General features: G+C 37.4%; 1 protein-coding gene across 1 annotated transcript; it reads left to right on the top strand.

The window, feature by feature from the left end:
* Positions 1–4,803: 4,803 nt before the first annotated feature.
* Positions 4,804–19,697, top strand: EIF2S3 (eukaryotic translation initiation factor 2 subunit gamma). Its single transcript, NM_001046117.2, has 12 exons — positions 4,804–4,885; positions 5,421–5,484; positions 6,431–6,558; positions 6,649–6,770; positions 9,089–9,183; positions 10,366–10,524; positions 11,795–11,929; positions 13,199–13,293; positions 13,706–13,850; positions 15,300–15,469; positions 15,817–15,989; positions 19,278–19,697. The coding sequence occupies exons 1-12, from the start codon at positions 4,817–4,819 to the stop codon at positions 19,339–19,341; spliced, it is 1,419 nt and encodes a 472-aa protein (NP_001039582.1). The 5' UTR covers positions 4,804–4,816; the 3' UTR covers positions 19,342–19,697.
* The last annotated feature ends 366 nt before the right edge of the window (positions 19,698–20,063 follow it).

Below are 20,063 nucleotides of genomic sequence, written 5' to 3'. Positions count from 1 at the left end.
TTCTGATTCCAGAACCTGCTTGCCTACTACTGTCCATGCTGCCAGAAAGGCCAGAAAATGTTTGTGGAAAAATAAATGTCATTGTACACATCAAAAAAATTTTTTCACCTTTGTAAGGATATAGAAAATTTCCGAGGGTAATTGTAAGGAAGAAATGCAGAAATGACTGCAAACCACTCAGCACCATGCCCAGTACACAGTAATTATTACTAGGAAATGTACGCTGAGAGTTTGGGGGATATTTAGGAAGACGAGAGTTTCCAAAGGAATAAAAGGATATAATCCACCCCCAAAATAAAACAATCCCTATCAAAAACCCAGCAAACTTTATTGCAGGAACTGACGAGCTGATCCTGAAATTTACATGGGAATTCAAAGGCTCGAGGAGAGCCAAACCAGTTGTGAAAAAGAACATAGTTAAAAATGTATTATATGACTACAGAAGTCAAGGCATTGTAGTACTGGCATAAGAATACACTTGTACATCAATGGAACAGAAGTGAGAGTCCAAAAATAAGCATTTTTATGGTCAGATTTATTTTTGACAAACATGCCAAGACAATTCCATAGGGAAAGGATTGTCTTTTCAGTATATAGTGCTGGTACAATTGGATATCTACATGCAAAAATATGGAGTTAAACTCTTACCTCACACTGTACACAAAAATTAACTCAAAATAGATCACATATCTGGAAGGTAATAACTGAAACCATAAACCTTTAAGAAGAAAACATAGGAATAAGTATTCATTACCTTGGGTTAGGCAAAGTGTTATTAAATTTGACAACCAAAGCAAGATTCATAAAAGAAATTGGATTTCATCAAAGGTAGAAATTTTTGTTCTTCAAAGATACCATTAAGAAAACGAAAAGACAAGCTACAAACTGGGAGAAAACGTTTGCAAATCACGCATTTGATGAAGATTTGTATCCAGAATATATGAAGAACTCTTGCAACTCAGTAAGATAAACAACCCAATTTTAAAATGAGTTTAAATAAAGACTTTACCAAAGAAGACATTTGAGTGGCTATTAAGTACATGAAAGGATGCTCAATATATTCATTAGAGAAATGCAAATTAAAACCACATCTACAAGAATGTCTATAATAAAAAGAAGAGACAATATCAGGCATTGGTAAGGAGAAACTGGAGCCTCATATATTGGTGGTGGGAATGTAAAATGGTTCAGCCATTTTGGAAAAATTTGGCTATTCCTCAGAATGTTTAACATAGGTTTACCATAGGACTCAGCAATAGCACAAGTAGATATTTACCAAGATAAATAAAAATGTTTTCATAAAAACTTGTACAAAAATGTTTGTGGAAATATTATTCACAACACCCAAAAAGTGGAAAAAATCAAGATCTGTCCATGAAATGGAATTATATTGAGCAATAGAAAGTAATGAACTACTATTCATAGATGCTGCAGTGTAGATGAACCTCAGAATCCTTATGCTGAGTGAAAAAAGACCATATATTGTATGATATGTACAAAATGTCCAGAAAAGGCATATCAGTATAGAGAGATAGACTACTTGTGATTGCCTGGGGCCAGAAATGCATATGGGGATTGACTGCAAAGGGGATTGACATGAAGGATCTCTTTGGGGTGATGGAAATCTGGATTGGTGTGATGGTTGCACAATTCTTTGTGTGTTAGTCGCTCTGTGGTGTCTGACTCTTTGCAGTTCGATGGACTACATGTCACCCACTAGGCTCCTCTGTCCGTGGAATTGTCTGTACTAAAATGTCACTGAATTGTATACCTTTTTTTTTTTTTTTGGTCACTCCTCACAGCTTGTGGGATCTTAGTTCCCTGACCAGGGACTGAACTTGAGCTCTGGCACTGAAAGCACCAAATCCTAACCACTGAACTGCCAGAGAATTCCCAAGGTTGGAGCCAATATTAATACTATTATTATTAATAGCATTATTTTCAGCGACATTTCTACTTCCAATAAAAGTTTCTGATAGTGAAGCATATTATATATTATTACCAACAAGTTTTATATTTTTATTGAAAAATAATTCACATGCCATAAGTTTCATCCTTTTAAGAAGTACAATTCACTGTTTAGTATATTTGTAATTGTGTAACCATCACCACTAATTCCACATCTTTATTACCTCAGTGGGTTTTCTGAATTGGCTGGTACAGTGTAACTATTTAGAATATAATATAAAAATTCTAAATTTAGGAACCTATAAATTTATAAGTTATATTTTGTTGGAGACATTTGGTTCCTAGTATAAATTTAGGAAACAAATGCCTCCGCCCAAATACAATATATGGTACAGTATCTACCATCAACCAATGAATACATTTATTGAAATGTAACTTCCTATTTTAGGTAAACTCTTGTATCCAAAACTTGTGTGATAGAAAAAAAAAATGACAACCTAGAGGGGTGGGATGGGGTGGGAGGTGCGAGGGAGGTTCAAAAAGGAAGGGAACATGTATACCTTTGACTGATTCACGTTGATGTATGACAGAAGCCAACAATATTGTAAAGCAATTATCCTTCAATTAAAAATAAATTAAAAAAAAATATATGGATTTTATTGAAGTATAGTTGATTTACAATGTATTAATTTCTGCTGTACAGCAGTGATTCAGTTTTATATATATGTATATAGGTAGGTCGGAGAAGGCAATGGCACCCCACTCCAGCACTCCTGCCTGGAAAATCCCGTGGACGGAGGAGCCTGGTAGGCTGCAGTCCATGGGGTCGCTAGGAGTCGGACACGACTGAGCGACTTCACTTTACCTTTTCACTTTCATGCATTGAAGAAGGAAATGGCAACCCACTCCAGTGTTCTTGCCTGGAGAATCCCAGAGATGGGGGAGCCTGGTGGGCTGCCGTCTATGGGGTCACACAGAATCGGACATGACTGAAGCGACTTAGCAGCAGCAGCAGCATATAGGTAGGTAGGTTTAATCGCTCAGTTGTGTCCGACTCTTGTGATCCCATGGACTGTAGCCTGCCAGGTTCCTCTGTTCATGGATTCTCCAGGCAAGAATACTGGAGTGGGTTGCCATTTCCTTCTCCAAGGGATCTTCCCCACCCAGGGATCGAACCCGGGTCTCCTGCATTGCAAGCGGACTCTACAACTGAGCCACTTTTTTCGTATTCTTTTTCATCATGGTTTACCATAGGATATTGAACATAGTTTCCTGTGCTACACAGGACCTTGTTGTTCATCCACTCTCTATATAATAGTGCACATTTAATCCCAAACTCCCAAACCATCCCTCCCCCACACCCTGTTCCCTTTTGACAACCAGAAGTCTGTTCTTTATGTCTGTGATTCTGTTTCATAGCTAAGTTCATTTGAGTCTTATTTTAGATTCCATATATAAGTGGTATCATGAGGTATTTGTCTTTCTCTGATAGAACACATATATTCATTGTAATCTTGCTTACATAGTCAATGACCACAGATAACCTAAATACATACTCATTTCTCCTTACACTATTTTTCTGGCTAGAAATGAAGACCTGTACATGATAGAAAATTTACAAAGTGTAGAAATGCTTAAACAGAAATGAACCTTATTGAAAAAGGGGTTAAGAAAGTCTCAAAAATCTTTAAATTTTAAAATACCGATTTATTGGTAATAGGTCCAGTGAAAAAATGGGCTTTCTCAGATCTTTTTTTTCACACAGAATAGTTTATTGTTATTATATGCACATTTTACTGAAAATCAGGAAGTCACACAAAAAAGCAATAGCTTTTAACAGAAAAAATTTCAAGTACATTAAGAGATTTTAAGTAGCTTTTAGTACATTCACTACACTTTGCTTTTCACTGTTTTTTTTTTTAAACAAATCCCCAAAGAATAATTTTACTTTTGATTTTAGAGTGACTTTTAATTATATTTTCTTATATTTAAGGTTTCCAAAAAATATGTGTGTACAGACTGTTATGTTCTTGGGATTAAAAAAAAATTGATTCCAAATTTCCGCTGAATACGGTCTGTATTCGCAAAATGACATTTGAAAACCTTCAGTTTTCATTAGCTGCAGGAAAAGAACAATGAATATTTAGAAAGGAGAAAGAGTAAAGAAAATAGAGATTCGGATCGACTAAAAAACCAAAACACCTTTGGGCGCTCTCACGACACCTAGCTTCTATCCTGTGCTAACTCCATTAGCATGGAGTCCAACACCATGGACCACCTCCCAGGCTCTAGAAACCTCTCGCTGAGAACAAGTTAGAGACTTTGCTTTTGCCATTTCTGGGTCGCAAAACATCCGCTTGAGGGCGCCCTCCTCACCGCCCGCCAGCTCGGTACGCGGCCACCTCGCGGCCAAGAACTCCGTCACAGGCGAGACGGACCCGGGGCTGATCTCGTCTTATTAAATTATAGAAATCGGTAAAGAAGGACACTCCAACAGTCTATCCTCACACCCCAGATAAGAATCCCAGGTTCCGGGAAACTTTCGGCCATCCCTAAGGGAACCGGAAGTGAGTTCACCCTAGTCAGCGCGCGCCTCGGTGGCATCGCCCGCCTAGTTAGGGGCCTTTATTGGGGCTGCCCGCACCGTTGCCTGCACAAATATCCAACAGATCTGCCGCGAGTAGATCCCGAAACTTGGCCTTGTGTTTTTCAGTCAGCCTGCCGGCAGGCACTATACAAATTAATTAAGAGACAAGTCCAAACAGTGAGGCTTCCGCTGCTGCGGCCATCCTCCTCTCCCAGGCCTGGGCCCTAGCCAGCCCTCCCGTCACCGCTGCTCCGCCCTGCACTAGGGGTCCTGCGCGCGGTCAGGCAGGGACGCGGCCGACTTCCTTCCTCTCCGGGCAAGATGGCGGGGGGCGAGGCTGGTGTGACTTTAGGGCAGCCGCACCTTTCTCGGCAAGATCTCGCCACTTTGGTAAGGCATGGCTCTGGAAGTATGCGCTATGCGCTCAGGAGTGGGGATGACCGGGCCTCCCGCAAGGCTGTGAAACGAGGCGGTGCCGGGCGGTCAGGAGCATGAGTTAGGAGGGAGACCTGCCCGGCGCCCAAAGCCGCGCTCGCGCTGCCCCACGCGCTTCTGTCAGTCAGGGAGCTGGGCATGGGGCTGTGCGGTCGTGGGGCCCCGAACCTCCCGAATGATTTGGCTAGAAACTTAGTGTTAAGTGTCATTAAGGCTCTTCATTTTGGAAGTTTTGAGAAAGGAGTATCTACACATTCCTTAGTGCTAATGCTCTCAAGGTTGGGGGACCCAAAGCCTCTACATCTCCCATAATCAGTGTGTAAGGATGAAGGACTTTTAGTGCTTTCCAGAATGCAAGATTGTACAGGAAAAGCGCTTTAAAAGTAGAAGAGGGCTATTCAAATGGTAGCGAGCTGTAGGTAACAATGTAAAGTCAAAATTCTGATTCATCTTATGTACAGTGATTTAACATAGAAATGTTTGATTGCAGGATGTTTCCAAGTTGACGCCACTTTCACATGAAGTTATCAGCAGACAAGCCACAATTAATATAGGTGAGATAAGAATAACTTGGAGATTTGATTGATTTCCAGCAAATAATTTTAATCTTTGCCTTTGTGTAAGTACCTGAATTACATGAAGATGCAGATATTCGAGAAATAGACGTTGAGCTCTCGGGAGCAATGCATCTGCTAGATTTTTGGTGGGAGGCCCCTGTTGCCTATGTCTAGCTTATAGACTAGGTGAGAAGAAAAGGTAGAGACTTAAAGAAAACTTTTAATAGCATAAGGTGATATGTAGTCATCTAGTAAAGAAGAGGGGAAATGTGATTGTACTTGCCACACAAGGATGTTGCAAGAGCAGAGTTTGTGAAAGTTTGTTTGATATGTGCATAAGCTATAATTAGGGTGGGTTTTTTTTCCCCCTTAATTGGCACCTGGAACTTTGGAGGAGAAGTTATGTTGACTGAGTGTAAATTTGGGGTATTTGAGAGTCTGTACAAAAACAGTAAAACTTCCTTAAAAGTAAGGCTCTACCTTGAGATTCTTAAAAAAGTTGTAAGATATGTACTAGCCTTAATAGCATTACTATAATCATACCTGAGTTTTTTTCGTGTTTCCATGGATTCCTTTTTTGTGTGTCAGGGCTCTTCATACTTACTTCGCTCTGAAAATGCTGAAAAGTTCCTTGATATACAAAGTTTCATGCATTTTTTTACAAGTGTTTATTTTAAATGAAGGCACTGTTTTCTGTGATTAAAGATAGATAGCTTTTATTATGCTCAGTATGGTTTAAAACAAGGTTGTCACATGGAAAGTTCTCTTCAGTCCTGTATCATCATGAGTTTTTGTAATCAGGGATATGTAGGAGGAAAAATCAGTCACTCTTGGTTTTACAGTGATATTGACAGTGAGTTATGGCTTTGGGTTTTCTACTCTAAAATTGAAAAAATATGTGGTGTAACTGAATGCACTTGAATTAATTTTTTGTACTTTGTAGGTACAATTGGTCACGTAGCTCATGGGAAATCTACAGTTGTAAAAGCTATTTCTGGAGTCCACACTGTCCGTTTCAAAAATGAACTGGAAAGAAATATTACAATCAAACTTGGCTATGCTAATGCTAAGGTGAGCTGTGTACAGTGAAATGAAAAACTCAACTTTAATTGTTGAGTGTGCAGATAACAAATCCAAGTCTTGTCTCATTGAAACTTTTAGATTTATAAACTTGATGACCCAAGTTGTCCTCGGCCAGAATGTTATAGATCCTGTGGAAGTAGCACACCTGATGAGTTTCCTACAGACATTCCAGGGACCAAAGGGAACTTCAAATTAGTCAGGTGACCTTTTTTGACTTAACATTTCATATTTTGTTGTTGTGTGGTTTGTACTTTTTGAGATACTTAATTGAGATGTTAAACAATGAACCTAATTGTTGAATGGCTTTATTTTTCCATTATTTTGTTTTTCTGGTCCATAATGACAGTAATTTGAAAAGTCAAGTATTTAAAACTACCTTAAGACACATATGTGTAAGTGCTCCAAAGGAAAAGTATCACATAAGCAAAATGAGACAGAAACACAGCTCATTGGATTTAAGGGATTCTTTTTGCCAGGTTTCCTAAATTTCTCTTAAACAGTGTTGGTTTTGTGTCTTAGATAAAGGAACAAAGCCATTCTTAATCCCCTCTCTTAAATACAAGGACTTGTAACCCATTTATTTTCTGAATATGATTATATATTCTTTATCAGAGGATACTGATATCCACCTGGTGATGTTTATGGTGATTGGGGATGTCCACAAGGAAGTTGTAGATCGAGGCAGAGCTGGGACTAGGAAGAGGTGAATGAAACTCAGAGTTTGAGGCGAGGGAGAATGCTTTAAGAAAAAAATCAGGCCTGGTAATCAAGATGAAGATAAGGGCTTCCCAGGTTGCTCAGCAGTAAAGAATCCACTTGCAATGCAGGAGATGCAGGTTCTGTCCCTGGGTGGGAAGAATCTTGGAGAAGAAAATGGCAACCCTGTCCAGTAATCTTGCTTGGGAAATTCCATGAACAGAGCAGCCTATCGGGCTATGGTCCATGACGTCACAAGAGGGAACATGAGTTAGCAAATAAACAACAACAATCAAAGTAAACAGTGTTATTTATTTACTTTTAAATTAAAAATTTTGGGGGGCGTGCCATATGCCTTGTGATCAGGGATCGAGCCTGGGCCCCCTGCAGTGAAAGCTTGGAGTCCTAACCACTGGAATTTAGGAATTTAGGGAATTCCTAAAGTAAAATAAAGAGAGGCTCAAATTACTGTTATTTTCTTTTCATTATCACTGGATTTTTTGTTTGTTTTGCTTTTGGCATGACATCGTTGCTGATCCTGTTTTCAGTAAGTTTTTCGTATTTTATTCATCTTGGATTTTCTTGTATAAATTTTTTTAAGTACTTAAATATTCTTTGTTTTGATTACTGGCTTTTTGGGTATACCCTTAAATTTTGCATGCGTGTTTAGTGCCTCACTTGCCTCACCCTACTTGTGGCCCTTATCAGCAAACTTGTCCTGGAGAGGGCCCAATAATAAGTATTTTCAGCTTTGCAGGTCACAGATTCTCTTTTGAATTACTTATTTCTGCTCTTGTGTTAGGAAAGCAGTCGTGATGTGCATGAGTGGTTATGACAATGGGGCAGTTTGGTGCCCCTATTTTAGATTATGAGTGTGAGTATACAGCTATTAAAAATAATGGTTCCGAATGAGTAGCATAGTTTTGTTAAGATAGTGCTGCCATCTCTACTTCTGATTGGCATTTCCAGCTTTTCAAGATGCTGGAGAAGTTTTTGGCAAATTTTTTCAGATAGCACTACCCATTCTGTTAACAGTTTTAGCTTTCAAATCAATGACATTCCCAGGTATTTACTTTATACCATATTTTCTTTGATTGGATTTGGGAGTTTGTGTTTCTTCAGTTATTTCTATACATAACTAATTTCATTTGCTTTGTAATGATCTGCAGTGATTTTACTCTTAGCCAATAGGTAATTTTTGTTCTTTCATATTTTATATTTTTCCCTCCAGTTTTATTGAGATATAATCAGCATACAGCACTGTAATAAGCTTTAAGGTATACAGCATAATAATTTGACATACATTTTGAAATGATTTTCACAGTAAGTTTAGTGACCATCCATCATCTCATATAGATATAAACTTAAATAGAAAAAAATATCTTTCCTTGTGATGAAGACTCAGGATTTATTGTTAACAACTTTCATGTATGACATATAGTGGTGGTAACTATATTTATTGTATTGTATGTTATGCCCCTGCTACTTCTTTATCTTAAAAAAGTTTGTGACTGCTTTCATCTGATTCCTTCTTCCCCCAACCCCACTGTTGGTAACCATAGATCTGTTAATTACAAATCTGATCTGTTTCAGTGAAATTCTTGTTTCTTTCTGAAGTATAATTGAGCCAGTAGGTGATCTTATTTCTAAAGTCTAGAAACACCAAGTCCTGAAACTGCTTGACTTTACAGAAATAATTATTTGCATATTTTTATGCAGTATTGACATTCTATACTTCAAGGGGTTTAATTTTAGGGAATCTAACTCAAATGTTGATGTATTGATTGATCTTAGGATTGATGGTTATTTTTTACTTTGTTAGGCATGTTTCCTTTGTTGACTGTCCTGGCCATGATATTCTGATGGCTACTATGCTGAACGGTGCCGCAGTGATGGATGCCGCTCTTCTGTTGATAGGTAAATACATCAGAATTGGTTCCAACAAATCACTGTGGAGCAAATCCAAGATGGAATACTTAAAGGAAAACTAAGGCCTTTAAGGACTACATCCAGTATCTAAAGGTGACAGGAATGAGAACTAACATGTCAACCAGTATGACATCCTTGTCTTCCAGCTATCAAAAGTCTGGGTCCATGAAATGATTTATTATTTTAGTTTTAAATTTTTTTGTGTGAGCATCTTTGAACTGTTTACTACAACATTGGTATATAATGGTTTTATTAGATCCAAATTTCATTTATAATAAGTGCTGAAGTCTAGTAGATGAACTGCGATTTTCAAGTCTGGGGTTGTGCCACCTTATGTGAGCTTATTTTGTTGCTATGGGATATAATTTTTTAAAGTAGGCTGAGTGGATAGAGTATAAGACACCTAAACATCACAACTTAGGGAGGATGGTCGTTGGAGTATCCAGCAAAACATACCTACTTCTTGATAACACCAATGGTTATTTTTAGTGTTCTTTCCTCTATTTGTTAGGGAGTAGCCTCTGATAGTAGTTGAAATTCATGGACTGTGTTAAGTGTCTTCCCTAAATTACTCCCCGTCTCTCAAGAGCTTGTCCAGGTCAGAGCATCTCTAAAACTGGATACAGCCAGGGGGCTATACCTTATGCTTGAGCAAAAGCCAAGGGCAGACCCTGAAATGCCAAACTTGTGGATTCTTAGGTTACTGGCTTAAGACCAGGAAAGAGAATCTGATAATCAGGAGACTCCAGTGAATGCAGGCACAAGGGGTGGAGCAGGGGCAAAAGTTGAATGCTTGGCAACAATCCAGGACTTCTGCTTTGAATAGGGTTAGGGCATTCAAGCATTTCATTTTTTAGATGTCAGCTAGGTGTTTTGTTTTTTTTTTTTAATAGTATAATACACATAGCATAAAAGTTAGCAGTATAGCTATTTAAAGTATACAATTTGGTGATACGAAGTACATTTACAGTGTTTTATAAGAATCAGTGCTATTGAGTTCCAGAACATTTTTGTCTCCCTAGAAGGAAACCCTGTGCCCATTAAGAAGTCACTCTAATCCCCCTTTCCTCCACTCCCTGGCAACTACTAATCTGCCTCTTATGGATTTTCCTATTCTGATAGATAGTTCTAGCTAATTCTTATGCATCTTTTTTATTCTTTATCATCTAGCTGGTAATGAGTCTTGTCCTCAGCCTCAGACATCTGAACACTTGGCTGCTATAGAAATCATGAAACTGAAGCATATTTTGATTCTACAAAATAAAATTGATTTGGTAAAAGAAAGCCAGGCTAAAGAACAGTATGAACAGATCCTTGCATTTGTTCAAGGTAAGAAGCCATAATACCTAATAAAAATCTTCCTCAGTGATGGTAAAATAAACAAAAGCTTTAAAAAAAAAAAAACAAAACTTTGGTCTTGGGAATTCCCTGGCAGTCCACTGGTTAGGACTCTGCTTTCACTCCGAGGGCACTGATTCAATCCCTCAATTGGGAAACAGATCTCACAAGCTCTGTGGCATGGGCAAAAAATATTTTTTAAAATCCATAAAAAAACTTCAGTCTTACACTATCCTTACTGAGTAGCTACTTTTAGAATTGGAACTGATAGTGATTTATCTTTAGTGTTCCTTTCCTTCAATGGCATGGTGTTTTTCATTTCAGGGAAGACATCTTATTGTTGACATTAGATTCTCTCTTAGCCTTGTTTTTCTTGTGAGAAAGGTTGACTTCTTCTGCGTCCAGTTTTCTCATAACAAAAAAGGTCTCATTTTGATCAAAGCCTCATTGTGGCTACATTTCTTTCATGAACCTGTTAGACATTTAATTAATAAGGAGCAGATATTATGTATGCCATTTAGTCTTTGATTAGCAAGAGACTGTAATTTTGTTTTGACATTTATTGGGAGGTCAGTTGCATGTTATTAGAAAGGAGGTCCAACCAGTCTATCCTAAAGGAGACCAGTCCTGGGTGTTCATTGGAAGGACTGATGTTGAAGCTGAAGCTCCAGTACTTTGGCCACCTGATGCAAAGAGCTGACTCATTTGAAAAGACCCTGATGCTGGGAAAGACGGAGGGCAGGAGGAGAAGGGGACAACAGGATGAGATGGTTGGATGGCATCACCGACTCAATGGACATGTGTTTGAGTGGACTCTGGGAGTTGATAATGGACAGGGAGGCCTGGTGTGCTGCGGTTCATGGGGTCGCAAAGAGTTGGACACGACTGAGCAACTGAACTGAACTAAAGAAACCTTTCAACTAGTAAAATGGTCTTTCCCAGGAGTGTTAAGTATTTTAATCCTTTAAACAGTTTTATTATTTTGGTATATTAAATATCTATTAGTAAAATTTGAGTGTTTCCCCCTTGAATGCAATAGTGTTCATTTTCAGGAGTAAAAACAAACATAGAATACTGACACTTTTCTGAAAAGAATTACCATTTTCTGCCTGTTGCTGTGGGTATATGTGGGTATATTTAGACATCATTTTAATAATGATGCCTATTTTAATAAATGATGCCTATTTAGGCATCATTTTATATAAAGAACAAGTTCTATAAAACTGAAGAATTTTGATCTTTTGAAAATTTTGTCTTATAGGTACAGTAGCAGAAGGCGCTCCTATTATCCCAATTTCTGCTCAGCTAAAATACAATATTGAAGTTGTCTGTGAGTACATAGTAAAGAAAATTCCAGTACCCCCAAGAGACTTTACTTCAGAACCCAGACTTATTGGTAAGTAATAGGATTTTTATTTGATCTTTCCCACATTGCTGATTCCTCTTTAAGGGAATCACCAATGATTTCTGCAGAGGTGATAATAAATTACAGTCTCCATAAAAAACTTTTTTTTGAAGTCAGTTAATTCTGAGATTGTATTAGCAGAGTTAGATTGCATTACTGGATGAGAGTCCTGAATACAGACATAACTTTTAGCCTTTTTGTGCTTGGTGTATGTTATGTTACATGATCAAGATGGAACAATAAAGTATGCCTTATGGAATTATGTTTTAGTTAGAAACAGGATATTAGGACTTCCAGACAAATGATTTCATTGTACCATTAATGAAGATATTCATCTCTCTCATTTTTTTAAGTTTGTGGTATCAATATTAGTATAATTTGATAATTTAAACTCGTGGTTTCTACACAGATGGTGGAACCTTTTCACAGCAGACATTTGAACCCTCTGAAGCTTCACTAGGTGCCCCCCAGCCCTTTCTGTGTGTTGTGGGCAGGGTTCTCTTGGATTATTGTAATGAGTACCCCTTGTTAATGGTTCCTGCTCTCAGGACTAAAGTGCAGGTCACATAGTCCTAGGGTTGTTTTGAAGTTTTGAAACTAAATCTTGGTTGCAGAAGTCATATAAAGTATATGACCAGAAAGGTCCACGATGCCTGCCTCACCCCTTAGCCCTGAAGTTACAGTTAACAATTGGTGTGTACTGTTTGTGCACCTTTATAAACATAATGCGTTTCTTGTTTCAGTTTTTGTATGTGAAAGTGGGATCATGCTATGCATAACTAGTCTTTTCTTTTTTTCTGAACAACAGATGAAGGTTATCCTTCTACATTATTACATATACTCTAACATTCTTTTTTTTTTTTTCAGCTTTTAATTTTATATTGGGGTATAGCTAATCAACAATGTTGTAATAGTTTCAGGTGGACAGCAGAGGGACTCAGCCATACATACACATGTATCCATTCTCTCTCAAACTATTCTCCCGTCTAATAGTCTTTTTTTTAACAGCTGCATGATACTCCATACTATGGGTGTACCATAATATGCCTCCTATCAATGTACTTTTAAGTTATTTCTACTTTTTCCAGCATAATTAAAATTGCAGTATACTTAGCTGCAATAATATTAGACTTTGTGACAGAGTCTCCTTGTATAAATTTTATGTGTCTACTATTTAAGAAAAGTTAACTTACAAAAAAATAAATTTTTCTGAAGTTAAAGTGAATAGAATTGGCTTTAATTTGTTTTGTTTTCTTTTAGTTATTAGATCCTTTGATGTCAACAAACCTGGCTGTGAAGTTGATGACCTTAAGGGGGGTGTAGCTGGTGGTAGTATTCTAAAAGGAGTATTAAAGGTAAACTGGATTTTGATTGTTGTGTTTTTGCTTTATTTTTTCTCTTGTCCTAAGTAGGAGAATAGTATAGACACTCCAAATTGAAAAATAATTTTTTTCTTCGTGGTGTCTAGTACTTGATGTAGATTTATTTGTTTACTAGTATATCTTTTGAGTGTGTTTGACCTCAAACTTCATAGGCTTCTATGAATATGAAGCACATTTAAATTGGCGATAGGCCTATATGATAGGTTTGTTCAAAACATTTGGATGGTTCTGAATTTGAAGATCTCGTCCACATCTTTTTTTTTTAATAGTGATCTTTGAAATAAGGATGACTTTTCAGTTTTGTGGTCTTCCTGTTAGAACTTTTCATATGTAATGAAAATGGTGTTGTCCCACAAATTCTAATTATTAATTTATATTTTTACAGGTGGGCCAGGAGATAGAAGTCAGACCTGGTATTGTTTCCAAAGACAGTGAAGGAAAACTCATGTGTAAACCTATCTTTTCCAAAATTGTATCGCTTTTCGCAGAGCATAATGATCTTCAGTATGCTGCCCCAGGAGGTCTTATTGGTAAGGCTTTTCCTCTCATCCCTATGGGGTTTTTTGTTTGCCACTTTATTTCTTTACTTTTTGAAGGATAATTACTTTACAGAATTTTGCTCTTTTCTGTCAAACATCAACAAGAATCAGCATTTGATGTTTAATGATTGAGCAGGGTAGGGGAATGTATATGTGGTTAAGCTGTTGATTTTAGGTCATATGATGATTTCGTATGTTTGTGAAAATTATTTTTAAGCAAGAATTTTGGTTTAATTTTTAAAGTAGCTCCTTTTTAGCAGTACCAAAGTAAATTTTATGGCCTAAAATCTAAAAATACCTAACCGCAGGTTTTTTTTAAACATGGTTTTGGGGTAGTGTGGTTTTTTTGTTGTTTTTGTATGATTTTCAAATGGAGAGTTACCCACAAATGTCAATTAAATCATGGTAGATCATAGTTAAACACTGAGGTGGGAATTAAAGATGATAACTTCCATTATCTTGCTGTTACTGAAATAACATATGGGTTTCCTGGTCTCGTACAGTAACGTATTACCTGATACCCAGAAAAAGGCAAGATACAGTGAGAATTCGTCAGAGGTGTTAGTAACTTTTGGATTAAAGAAAATGTTTGGTGTGAAGGAGTTCGTCTTTTTGTTCTCTGATGTTTGGCTATTTAATTCATTTTTCTATTTTGTAATTAGGAGTTTGTTGTGTATAATTTTATCCTTTTTATTTGTTTTGTAAATAAGGAAATTCTTGGGACTTTTAAAATTTAACTTACGGAACTTTTCAAACATAAAAGTACAGAGAATAGTGTAACATGTGGTCATGTAGCCACCATGCAACTTCAAAGATTATCAATACTTTACAGTTGTTTTTTAGTGGGGACGTGCTACATGGCTTGCAGGATCTTGGTTCTCCAACCAGGGATCGAACCTAGGTCTACAGCAGTGAGAGTGCCAGTTCCTAACCACTGAACCGCCAGGGAATTCCCAATACTTGACCATTCTTGCCTCATCTTTATATCTTCTCTCCTCCATGAAAGACATGCAACTAAGATATTTTGAAATCAATCCCAGGAATCACGTAAAATCTTTAAGCTGTCTTTTTGATCATTCTTTCGGGGAAAAATGGCGGGTAAACATCCTGTAAACTACTCATGAATTTTGTATTGTTTCAGCCTTCATTAAGGATATTCAGATTCATTTTTTATTTAGGCTGTTATCTCTGTTTGTCCTTTGCTTACAATTTAAATCAAGAGACTCGTCCTCAAATACCCAACTAACCTGTGAGTTTACAATTCTCTTCCTTCAGATAACTATTGTCACACCTATGTAGCCAATAAATTAGTATGAAAATATAAGTTGTATATTAAAATGTGTAGGTAGGTATGTGCTGTACTAGTTTGAATAAGTTTTTTGGGTAAACAGCTTTATAGGAAATAAAATGTTGGACCATATATATCTTATTTTGGATCAGGAGTTGGAACAAAAATTGACCCCACTTTGTGCCGGGCTGACAGAATGGTGGGGCAAGTACTTGGTGCGGTTGGAGCTTTACCTGAGATCTTCACAGAATTGGAAATTTCCTATTTCCTGCTTAGAAGGCTTCTAGGTGTTCGCACTGAAGGAGACAAGAAAGCAGCGAAAGTAAGTACTTGGAGTGCCAGTGACGTTAAGACCAGTTTTGAGGTTCATACTTTTTAGTTAAGATAGGATTAAGAAAAGAGAGAAGGTAAATAAATTTGACTTCCCGAAAACCAAGAACTTGCATATGGCAGTCTAAAGTAAAACAACGGGAAACAGTATGTCCTGTATAACAATGACATAATTCCTGTTATCTGTATGTTCTTCTTAAAAGTCTTAACTGAAATCAGGTTGGCAGAGATGAAAAATAGCTGATGTCTTTTGTTGGTAAGGTGGTAGAAAAATAAGCAGTTATTTGGAAAGCATCTTCTTGATTTGGGGGGTTATTTTTCACCACTTGATTTCCTTAGGTACAAAAGCTGTCTAAGAATGAAGTGCTTATGGTGAATATAGGATCCCTGTCGACAGGAGGAAGAGTTAGTGCAGTCAAGGCTGATTTGGGTAAAATCGTCTTGACTAATCCTGTGTGCACAGAAGTAGGAGAAAAGATTGCACTTAGCCGAAGAGTTGAGAAACACTGGCGGTAAGTTTATTAGCCTTTGTCAGTGTCTAATAAAAAAACACAGTTTACTTAACACACTCACAAACACACTTTACCTTGAAGGCAACGGTTATTGTACCATGGCTTTAATTCTCAACTGCTTATTCGGATGATTTTGAAATCTGTATTTCTAGGCCTGATTTGTGATAGATACAACCTATGCAAAAACCAATGAATTTAGGTTTAATACCCTTTTCTGAACCTTTTTTTGAGAAATAGGTTGCCTCTTTATCTCTTAATACTTTGGTGTATATTTCTTGAAAACAATATTATCTTATATAACCACTTCAAGAAGCTTAAGGACTTCCCTGGTGGCTTAGACGGTAAAGCGTCTGCCTGCAGTGCGGGAGACCCGGGTTCAATCCCTGGGTCGGGAAGATCCTCTGGAGGAGGAAACGACAATCCACTACAGTACTATTGCCTGGAAAATCCCATGGACAGAGGAGCTTGGTAGGCTACAGTCCATGGGGTTGCAAAGAGTCGGACACAACTGAGCGACTTCACTTTAACTTTCAAGACGCTTAACATTGTTAAAATACTAAAGTCTACAGTCAGTTTTATCACTTGTTCTGATAATGTCCTCTGTCTCCTTCCTGTCTAGGGTCATGCACTGCATTTAGTGTTCATGGCTCTTTGATCTCTTAATTTGGAATTTCCTCAGCCTTTCCTTGTCTTACTTGTCAGTGGCAATTTTGAAGAATACAAGCGAGTTACTTTCTAGATTGTTCCTCCTTTTGGGTTTATTTGATGTTTCCTAAGATTAGGTTCAGGTTATGTATTCTTGGTTAGAATATTTTCAGGTAGGTGGTGATGTCTCCTCGGGGAGTCATAACTAGAGACACATGATATCTGATTGCTCCTTGTTGAGGTTAATTTTGATCATACAGGCAAGGCATTGGCCAGTTTCTCCACCCTATAGTTACTCTACGCTTGTGAATTAGTATTCTTTGGGGGGAAAACCTATGTAAATAGTCTGTTCCTTATCACACCCTCCCCTCCCCTCCCCTCCAGGGGAGGGATTTAGCTTAGCATCCACTGATGATTTTTGTCTGAATTGAGCTTGATTATAGTGATTACAAAATGGTGATTACCCATCCCCCCAAACTCTAACTCTGCCACTCATCATTTGTCATTTGACATTCTTTCTTCCCCATTATTTACTTACCTAGTTATAATATGCATTCATGGAGTCCTATTTTATTCAGCAGGCCCTTACTGATTCATTACTGTCCTTACTTATATTGATGTCTAGAATTTGTCCAGGAGACAAACTGGCTCCTATATCCTGTTGATATTTCCCCATTTTTTTTAACCTATTATTTTATTAAGGGATCCATCTCTATGACTGTCACAAAACCCATGCTAAATTAACAGTAATGTATTCTGGAGATAACTACACCCCACTGTGGACTTTTGGGGAATAGCCACTGTATTCGCTCTACTTCAACTGAAACCCAGACTCAGGAGGCATCGATCCTTGCCCTCCTATTTCTGGAGGATGCAAAAGCCAACTATATAAGAGAGCTTTTCAGAGAAAATGACTTTTGTCTTCCCAGAAGGTAAACCCTCTACTTTGCTTTCTGAAGCAAATCACAACCCCATGGACAATTTGAAAGCTGCGCAAGCTTCAGTATGTCTCTGTTGGGTTTGTTTTTTAATAGTTCCTTACTTTCTGGCACAGGTTGTTCTGAAGTCACCTTGTGTCTCTCTCCTGCTCCAGTTTAGAATTGGCCGTTTCTCCAGGGAGCCCTGATTCCTCTTAGTGGGAAATGGTGTTAGAAATGAAGATTTGGGTGCTAGGGGTGCTCACTTCTCCAAAGGTGCTGTTTCTTTAGGGCCCTTTGAGTGGATAGAACTTGGAGACAGACACATATTGTTGCCTCCTCTCTCTCCTCTTTTCCTGGTTAGTTACTAAATCTACCCTTTCCTTTCTATTCTGTGTGACCTCTTTGTAGCCCATACCATCATCATTTCACACTTAAAAGTTAGTGCAAAAGATTGCTAATATGCCTCTTCTACTGTTATTTAAGCATTCAGTCAAAATTAGTCTTCCTAAAACATTTTTTCATGCAGTATTCAGTAATTTCTAGTAACTTCCCACTACTTTCTGATTCAGGACCTTCCTGGAAGTCTACTTGAACGCATTTTAAATTCCTCCTGCTTAGTATCATATAAACCTTCTACATTAGACTGTTTTGTGTCCTGATTGTCCACATAATTACTTAAATCACCTTTGGTTTGCTTTTGTTTCTTCTTATCTACCTCCCTTATTAAGGCTTCCCTGGCACAATGCCTCAGGATGATCTAATCATGTACTGTTCAGAAGATCTGAATTATTACTTTGTAATTGAGACAGAGTTAAACTTTTAGTAAATCATCCTGCTTTGTGATGATTTATGCCTGCTTGATTTGACTCTCATGTGATTATACTCTTTGCTGTTATAGACACACTGATTTCCAGTGTATTTTATTTATTTATCTTTTTTTTTCCTTTTTTTTTCCCAGTGTATTTTTAAAGGAATGATCTTTTTGTGTGTCTACTAATATTATAAGAGGATTCTGTCCAAATGAAATTTTAGATGTTGCTTAAAAATAAGCAAGTATGTTAAAATTATTAAAAGAAATGAGAACGTCTGAATGATCCTTATATTCTTTAGATTTGTTGTTTTTAACCCATGCTTAGGTAAGTTCTGTTCTGGAACCTACAATTTAGGTAGCAATCTGTCCTGGCCATTGACTAGAGCAGACATTGAAACAGAGGTGGAGCAGAAATCCCTCTGCTATTGAGAGTAATCTGTTTATAGATTATCTACTCCTCTAGGTCATCTCTTAATTTCCTTTACCAGCTAAAGTCTTGATAAAGCCATTGTGACCTGTTGAAGTGCTGCAAACGATTAAAAAAAAAATTTTTTTTTTTCAAAGAGGAAAAAAGAATTAAAAAAAATCAGACTGAAGTGGTTTGTATGTCAGCGTGGTTCCTTGGGTGGACTGGAATGTTCTTCATTAGTGGTTCTGAAGGGGCAGGTGTATTTGCAAAGTTGAGCATGTTTATAGTAGCAACTTTCTGTTTGCTTTTCCTGTCAGTCCTTCTGGCCAGAGCCCATCTCTGGGTCTATAAAGATAGTGTGAGCTTTCTTTCTGGAGGGGCAGGTTTTGGAAACATTCCATTTGAGCAGATAGGCAAGTAAAACTAGTTGTGTCATGTGATTATGTGCTAATGATAATGAAGCTGATATAAAATTCATGATTTCTTTTATTTTCATTTTGCAGTTTAATTGGTTGGGGTCAAATAAGAAGAGGAGTGACAATCAAGCCGACAGTAGATGATGACTGAAGAATTAAATAACAGATCTGAATGAAGTTGGAATTTCTCTTAACAATCTAGGGGTATATTTTCAGAACAGTAGTGGGAAAATAATTTCACAGCTCATTACCTTAGTAGTAGCTGTAAGATTATTCTCATTTTTTGGTGATGAAAATTTAACCTCTAGTACTGAAATAGAGCCTACAATAAATATAGAAATTAGCATCATGTTGGATTGAATCTACATTTTACCAGAAATTAATCATTCCCAAATAATGTCTAATTTATACATCAGTGCAGATTTGAAAGGAAACTGTTTGCTACAACCAGACTTTGCTGTAGTAGACATACCACTGAATCTGTTTGAAATAAAGTCTTTGTTCTTATTTTTCATGATTCATCTTTGAGTAGCTCCAGGTTTGAAGGATTGTTGTAGCAGTAAAAACGTGCAAATTCTCAAAGACCAACTTCCCTTTCCCCATATTTTATGTTGCTTTATTTTTTAAAATTTTGAGTGAAAGTAGATTCAAATAAAATTATCCTTTCAGGCATGAGGACTTGTTTCCATGGACATGGCCTTTCTCTCCTTTCCCTGTCTGGACTAGAGTATAGGAAACTAGAGCCCAAAGTTTTCAGCTACTCCACCTGGTGCCCTACGATTGTCTCTGCATTGCTTTACGCCTGAAACCCTACAGCCTTCCCCCATTGGAAAGTATTGTAAACACCAGATGATTTTAGTTAAGTAGCAAAGA

Source organism: Bos taurus, chromosome X, assembly GCF_002263795.3.
Source record: "Bos taurus isolate L1 Dominette 01449 registration number 42190680 breed Hereford chromosome X, ARS-UCD2.0, whole genome shotgun sequence".
NCBI classification, from domain to species: Eukaryota; Metazoa; Chordata; class Mammalia; order Artiodactyla; family Bovidae; genus Bos; species Bos taurus.
Note: the sequence above shows the minus strand (reverse complement) of the source record. Positions and strands in the feature narration are given on the sequence as shown.